Source organism: Excalfactoria chinensis, chromosome 6 (genome assembly GCF_039878825.1).
Source record: "Excalfactoria chinensis isolate bCotChi1 chromosome 6, bCotChi1.hap2, whole genome shotgun sequence".
NCBI lineage: Eukaryota > Metazoa > Chordata > Aves > Galliformes > Phasianidae > Excalfactoria > Excalfactoria chinensis.
In genome coordinates this window covers 29,031,583-29,039,580 of record NC_092830.1, presented here as the reverse complement: position 1 = coordinate 29,039,580, position 7,998 = coordinate 29,031,583, and the positions used below count along the sequence as shown (strand labels likewise).

Below are 7,998 nucleotides of genomic sequence, written 5' to 3'. Positions count from 1 at the left end.
AGGTTCACATTCAGATGATACATGACCAGCTTGAGAGCTGTGCTTTAGAAGATGGTTGCACAATCTCTGCTGCCATTTTTGTAATCTTATAGCTTGCAGTGTAAGCTCTTGCCCTAACAGCTCTCTGCTCAGATTTCACTGCTATGTGAAAAGCAAACAGCCAAAGGAAAGCCCAACCTTTAAAGGAAAAAAATCTTTGTTTGCAATTTTCTTTCTTTCTTTCTTTTTTTTTTTTTTTTTTTTTTTTTTACTTAGGGAAAAACAAAATCTGTTTGAAATGACAGATGGACCCAAATCTTAAGAATACTTCAAGTACGGATAAAGAAGGATTTATGCTGCAATGTTTTTCATTTCCCCTTGTCTTTTGGATAGGCCACATCTGAATCTGGGATGCAAAAAATCTCTCAACTTGTGAGTAACAGGAATTCCAAATATGAAATCTGAACCCACCTCTGGTAAAAATGAGTGGAAAGCACAGGCCATGAAATGGAAGAGGGCTTCAGGCAACAACGCCAGACACCTCTAAGACACGCTGCCTGGCCACAGGATACTGCAGGGAACAAGCACGACTGCTGGCATGAGAAATAATGGAACGAATACTTTGGTGGAAGTGGTTTTGGCATTTTAGCCACTCTGTAATAGTTTGCAATATCCATGCCATTCTTAGGGATGACGGGAACCTTCTGGGAAACTATTTCCTCTGTACAACATCTAAACAGGACATCTTGCACCAGCAGTTTTTTACAGAACATACTTTGATGAATATGAGAGTCAGGCAAAGAACGGAAACACGTCTGCAAATCCCCATCTGCCTAGATCGCGCGGTGCACTTTATGAAAGTATAACTCTGGGATCAATTCTGGCAATGGTTTGCATACGCATTCACTATACAACACAAAGCCCCATTGAAATGAACCAGAAACTTGTACAGCGCATTTCAAAGGGACTGTGCAAAATAACTAAGTAACAACAGCACAGAAACAATAGCTCGTAATAATGCCAGAGCTGCTGGTGCATCCTGTTCTCAGTGCAGCACTGCGAGCCGTGAGTTGTGAAATTCACCTTAAAAAAAAAAAAAAGCAGGGAAATAAAATACTAAAACAATATTAAAAGTCTGGCATCTTTCCATGAAAACCAGGAATATTCAACATCGCCAAGCCAAGGAAAAGCAGCTCTGAAAAGAAAACAGAAAGACTCCAAAAGCAGGAGTCCTGAGTAAAATGTCTAAAAGCAACATGGTCCAAACACATGGCACTTTAAAAAGCCTCCCGTGAGAGTTTCAAGTCTGTAAGACTCAAAGTTGGCACCCTTTAGATTCATCGAAGAGAAGAGTTTCAAACACAACAGTATCTGGAGAACACCCTGATCATGCCATAGAAAATGCTGAAATCCAGAGCTGCCAGCACGCATGTTTGAATTGCTCTCGCTGTGCTGGGCTCAGGCTATAAGGTCCCTGGGCAGAGACTGTGGCTCCCTCTGCATTCATACAACACAGTCAGTGCTTAACAATACAAATATCTATCATTTCACCCAGCTCTAAGACCATGGAGATGGATGCTGATGGGGTTTACACGATGCCATCTACAGCTTAGTTTTAGCACAATGGCTTTAGATGTCCTATGCAAATCCTACTCACTAATCCTACTCACTGGGGTAAGGAGCAAAATAACTGCAGACACTTTAAGCAACATTAAAGACTATTTATAGTCACATCTCCTTTCCTTCCAGCGTCCACTGGAGGATGATGCTGAGTGCTTCTAAATACTCCGCCTGACCTGATGTGTCACATCAGAATTAAAAGCTGAAGAATCCCTGAGAATTCTGATTTAATCTAGGAAACCACTCCCAACGTGCAGAGTGTGAGAAAGAATTGCTCCACTTGGTACAGATATGCCAGCTTTGCTTCACCGTGGGAAACAGTTTCAGGCATTTTGGTTTTTAATGGCACTCTGGGCATAGGTGCATGGAAGATGCTCTTTATTTCCCCTCCTCTGTACAGTGCAAATTGACAGTTATATCAGAGAAAATAAAACTAAAAAATATATCAGCATTCACTTGTTATGGCTCTTCCAGCCCATCCGCATCATATTTTTTTCTTTGTAAAGTGAGGAACAATTCCAGCATCATCCTGAAGAAGGTGGCTGTCTTCTTCCTTCATTTTCAGGCTCTCTTCTGCAAGCTGGGACAGATACTTCTGCAATCATGACACAAAAAACAAACCATCTCTATTAAAACTGAAAACACTCAACACAGAGTTTGCTCTACTCCTTTTCAGAGCTCTTACACAATCCCAGCACCTCGGAATGGAAGAATATACATAGAACACCCCCCTTCTGGTGAAAATTCAAGCCAGGTAAAATGCTTAATCCATGGATTTGAAAGTTCTGTCACTTACTCTTGTGCCACAAGGGGAATTGCTGTCTGAAAGACCACAACTCCCCAGCAGTCTGTGTAACCAGACCTCACTACTGTTTGCAAGCAAACCCACAGCTCCTGTGTGATATAGCACAGGAACTAACCCCACTGAGCCAACTAAATTATACCAGGGTAAGACCGCTGCATCAGAAAGTAGATACAGATTCTGAGTCATAATTTAAAGCATATATGTTACATTTTCAGCACTTCCAGTTCAGACATGTATCTTGCGCACAAGAATATTTATATTAAGAGACAAATCAAACTCAATAGTAATGAACAAAAACTAGTACTCTGGCTAGAGTATCTGTGCACATTGTGTTACCCTAAGAAAAAGCATTTCAGCATGATTCGAAAATACAGACGTGGCCAGTGAGGTTTCCAACCTTCTGAAAGCACTGTTAGTAGAAATGGAAGATGAACCAACTGATGTAGGTTGGAAAATGGTGCTCAAAGTATTTATTCACAGTCAACAAACTTAGAAAGAGACAGAAAGAAACTTCTTCATCAGCAGCTGGTCTACACAGATACCCACACAGTAATGTAGGGGTGGTCATACATACATCATTTAGTTGCAGGATTCCTCCAGAGTAATTTACCCTTTGTCCTCCACAAAGACATTCCAGGAGGAATGGGAAATGAATGTCAAGAAACAAAGGGCTTTGTTCTGACTGCCAGGCTGTCTCACATAAATACATGTTGTGAATGTAAAAGGTACAGACTCAGTAAATGTAAAGAGTAGGCATAACTGTGAGAGAATGATGACTGCACCCCCATTAACCTGATTTGGGAGTAGAAGTTGCACAACTCTTGATTGTGGCTCCCAGGTACAAAATTCCATATGGCAGAAGGCCAGAGTAAATGTTACAGGAGTGTACGGAGATATAGAATCCATAAAGATTACAAGGGATCTGTACATCATGAACTGTAACAAATCCCTACCACTTGTTGGATCAAATAACCCACGCGTTTCTGGGTTTGAATGATTACCTACCAAAATAAGACTGAGGTTTATCCTTCACCTTTAGCTGATCTTAACGTCAGCTGTCACCAGTTTTGAAGTCTGCAAATCAGACATTCAAATTCATTTATGGGAAAATAAAAGTCTAGGAAAAAAAAAATACAATTTTTTTTCCTTTAAATACAAGTTTTGATGAATACTGTATGAAGCTAGGGGTAAACAGGATAAAATGCTGCATGGAATTGCCAAAGGTAGCTTGCACCAGATGAATCTGACAGCTTGGTGTGATACTTGTAGGAGGGAGGGCCAAATGATAGATCTTTTGGATCTTCAGCTTCAGATACAGCCAGAGCCCACAGGTCTTAAGCTGCTGGATGTACTCATTAAACTGCACCACCCTAAAAGACTGATGTTTCTTGCAAAGTACATCATTAATACAGTTCTAGAAACACAAAGCAAAAACTTGCTGAACTTCCATTTGAGTGTGCAAAAGTTGGATGGTTTTTTATCAGATACATACTTCCTCCATTTAAGAAGATAAGGCTCTACAGAACATTATGTTTTCATTACCCTGTTTGCCAGATTTCATTTTGACAGCGTTTGCCGTCTTTGAGCTTTCATCTCGAGTCAGAGTTACATACCTACTACAGTACATTTCCTGGGAAATGTATAATGGGAGAAAAAGAAGATTTTTTTCCATGCTCTCTCAGTTTTGCTTGGACATTTTTTTTCTATGACTTAGACAGAATAACTTAGAAAGTGAAAATTGCCTCTTCTTCCTATAGGACTCATTACATGGGGCTGGAGTTGCAACCTCAGCTTAAGCAAAGGTTCTTTGGGACACATCTGCACAGGATACAGGGCAAGTACAGAGTGGTGCTACCTTTGGTCAGTTTCTCTGGATTTTCTTGAAAGAAGCAAAAACAGATATGTGAACTGGGCACCTGCTCTTTGAGATTACATTTACAGGAACCATCATTAGCAAGGATAGCAGCCCTGCAGGCAGAATCTTTTGACAGTCAGAGGCCTGAGAAGAAAATTCTTCCAGAGAAACCACATGTCTCATTAAAAAAACACTTTCAGAAAGGCTAGTGCCTACTAGCCAGCAAGGGGAAAATGTCTATTACCTGAAGAAAAGCAGAGCTCCAGCATTTGCTACGGGCAGAGGGAAGGAACAGAGAAAGAAGGGACAGTCAAATTCTTTCACACTTCTTTTTTGTGAGCATGTGAAATAATAAAAGTGTCTAGTAAGGACTCTTAACTGTCTCAAAACATCCTAATAAAAGTGTCTTCTGCAATGTACACACCCTACACATGGGCATGGACTCAAAATGTGATGCAAGGCTGGCTCCTCTAGTGAGTCCTTAGCATTAGGCATGATGCTTGCGCTGATACTATCAACTGTACATGTGAAAAGTGATAAAGGCAGGAAACTTTATTCAAAGGCAAGTGCCCATGGTCGTTTCATGCTATTATCAACGGCTGATGGTATACACTTATGGAAACCACGCAAGTGATCACATGCCTCTGCATTTCCTTAGAGAAATTATTCAGTGGTGGTGTTCTCTGTGGCTGAACTGCCATGCTGTTCTGCAGCACAGGGAGGTGATTTCAGCAGGTCACAGCAGGAAAGCCTGTTCATCACAGAGTACTGCGTGCCGGAACACGCTGCAGGAGTTTATGCTCATACAAAGCAAGAAAGGCAAAGTTATTAAACAAGTGGCATGTTCAGTGCTCCTGAAACTAAGAAATAATAAGGGTTGCTGCTGGGATCATTCCCAACAGCTTGAATGTTTGGGACCCTTAGCAATGGGTAACTAAAGGTCTGAGTAGCTTGCTGAGCTGATGACAAGGAACCAATGTGTATGAGAAGCTACAATTACCAGCTGGCACCATTTTACTTCTGATCCATAAGCTGATGGCAGGGACCTCACAGTCAAAAATTAGGGTGTTATATTTGGAACTACTGAAAAGTTTTGTTTACTTAAATTTCACTTTGAATTCTGCCCATGGCATAAAAACTGATTTTTACTCCCACCACTATACTATACCCAATCCATCCCAAAATCTAGTGATTGGCTATTTTCACGTGTTTTTACCTGAAGATTTTTATAGTGGACAGTACTTCTGCAGTGATTCGTCTTTGCCGTCTCTTCATTTGTGTAAAAGAGCCCGCAGAGCTTGCAGTAAAACCCAGTTCTAGGCACCACAAATTCCACACCTATTGAGAAATTCTGCATTACATTCACATGTCAGCTGGAAACCTTCCCCCCCCAGTATAAGCCAGTTAAATGACATAGATATGAAGACTGACCCTGGATTTATAGAGTGGCTTAGGTTGGAAGCTATCTTAAATATCATCAAACTCTAACACCATGCCATAGGCAAGGCAACCAACCACCAGGACCAGGTGCCCTTGGCCCCATCCAGCCTGGCTTTGAATGCCTGAGCTGCAGTATAAAATACTGTGCATTGCAAATACACCTTGCACTTCTCTCACAGATATCATAAACATGGACCTTCTTATCAAAAAATCTTGGCTAGAAATCTCACTGTGTAACCTCAAGGGCCAGAACAGCTATAGTAGTTATTACCAGCAAATTCACACTGACATCATGCAAATTGCTCTTAAAAGATGCATTCTCCCAAGTGTTTTGCTTATGATCAGTGTTTACACAGCAAAGCGAATACTTTTTGTAATACTGAGAGTATAATCAACACTTTTATGGCAGGCACTGTTTTAAATTGCTAAGTATTTTTCATACCATATGTCTTAAGAGCTCAACTCTCTAATTCCTAGAGAATTTCCTGGGTGATCTTTCCTCCTTCAAGATCCCTTGACTTTGAACAGAGTTTCTACCACAGCCTCACCAGGCCCCTTATGAATGTAGTGTGCCTGTGGGGGGTACACAAGGCTAAAACATGTTAGTTTACTCTTCTTTCTGATTACTGCAGAGATTCCTTGCATCAGGCTCAGGTTTGAGACAAAGAAGCCCAAGGGAACTGATTTCATCAGTGACATTAACATCTTTTGCTATTCATCTGGAAAGAAACTGGCAAAGGTCTACAATGAAAAGCTTGTTTCTTTCAACAGCTCCCCTTCTGTCCTATACCCTGCTCCTTCGCACTCCTCACATCTGAGAAATAAACACAGCAAGCAGCCTTAAAGTGACATCTTGTTGTAAGCTCTAGGAATTGCAGTGGGAGGCACCTCAGCCACCCTCGGCCTGAATGTCCCAACGTACCCAGGGGAATGCTGAGTTCAGTGAAGACGTCTTCTTGTTCCCAGCCTGCCGAAGAGTGCCTCCTCCTAGACTCTACTTCTGGGTATTCGAGAGATCTCATTTCCAGGTACCTAGAATTTGCTTAACAAATGAATAAATGTATTGAATGAAAACAGTTTATTAGTTTAAACAGACATCTGCAGAATTCTTAGTACACTTTCTGGGTGGAGCTATCAATGAAGCTCTTCCATTCAAATAAGACCCCACTCAGTGCCACTTCAACAGCTGACAAAGTTAATCCTATTTCTCCCAGATCATTTTTCTATTTTTCATATAATATTTGCTATTTTTTAAAAAATATTTTAAATTCTAAACATATCCATAATATTACACATGCTCTGGCCCAAGCACAGTTGAATTGCAGCCCTGTAACCACCTATGGCATTGCATGATGAAGGCTGGAGCTGGGCTGCATACGGGCAGCAGCACCTGCTGCGAGCATCTCCCCTACTGCCAACCATCCCACAGCAGGACCCCCATGGCACTGCTGCCATCTTCTTCCTGGAGCCACATTCTCAGCTCCCCAGGGGATGGGTTCTGCTTTATGGCTCTTGGCTTTTGGAAGGTTTTGGTTTCTGGCCAGGAAGGAGAGGTTTGATTCCTACTGATCAACAGAAGTGGACTCAGACCAGATTGTTTTTTCCTTTTTCTTTTTCCACAGAGCAACTGGTGCGATTCCTGCTCTTCAGTCCTTACATCAAGGAACCAGTTCTCTTAACCTGATGGAATTTCCTCTGCATTGCAAATTTCACCAAGATAAGGGCTACATTTTCTTACAAAACAAATACATTTCTACCTAAACCAAACCTTTCCTGCCTTTCAAGTCTGCCGTTCAACGTCCTGCAATTTCTGACTACAAGAATGAATTCTCCTTCGTAATTTTAAATGTGCATATCACATTACTTAAAGGAAAATAATAATTAAAAAAACCTGACTGATTGGCTTTCAAGTTAACTTTTAAGACCATTCCAACTTTCCAAATGTGCTGAAGAAATCCTGAAAAAATCAAGAGCTTCAGCTGGCGTACACTTATAACAACCAGGGCTTTTCTGGCAACCTAAGTCTCACTTAGGTTGATTTCTGGGCTTTTAAGCTGGCAGCTGCATATGCAGAGAGCCTAGAGCTTTGCACAGCAGCTACCACATCCACAGCAGACATCTGGGACACAAGCTCTCCTGGAGTTCCCAGGCTCTGCTACTGGAGTTTGATGCCTGCGAAGTGGGCAGCCAGGGTAGCCAAGCTTGCCATCTCCAGTTGCAGGGCATGGCATGGCAGATTATCTCCAAACACGCAAAGCCTGGAAAGCTGTCTTCAGGCCTGAAGGTAAGTACTGAAAGG

The 7,998-nt window shown here is 41.6% G+C and overlaps 1 protein-coding gene across 6 annotated transcripts in view; it reads right to left on the bottom strand.

Moving 5' to 3' along the window:
• RBM20 (RNA binding motif protein 20) overlaps positions 1 to 7,998 on the bottom strand; it is an 88,670-nt gene continuing 80,672 nt past the window's right edge. For all 6 annotated transcript variants that reach the window (XM_072340065.1, XM_072340066.1, XM_072340070.1 and 3 more), the window contains exons 12-14: positions 6,622 to 6,741; positions 5,476 to 5,597; positions 1 to 2,194 (exon numbers count right to left, since the gene is read on the bottom strand). In XM_072340065.1, the coding sequence (XP_072196166.1) occupies positions 2,084 to 2,194; positions 5,476 to 5,597; positions 6,622 to 6,741 (353 nt within the window). In that variant the 3' untranslated portion in view covers positions 1 to 2,083. The remainder of the gene's footprint in view (positions 2,195 to 5,475; positions 5,598 to 6,621; positions 6,742 to 7,998) is intronic.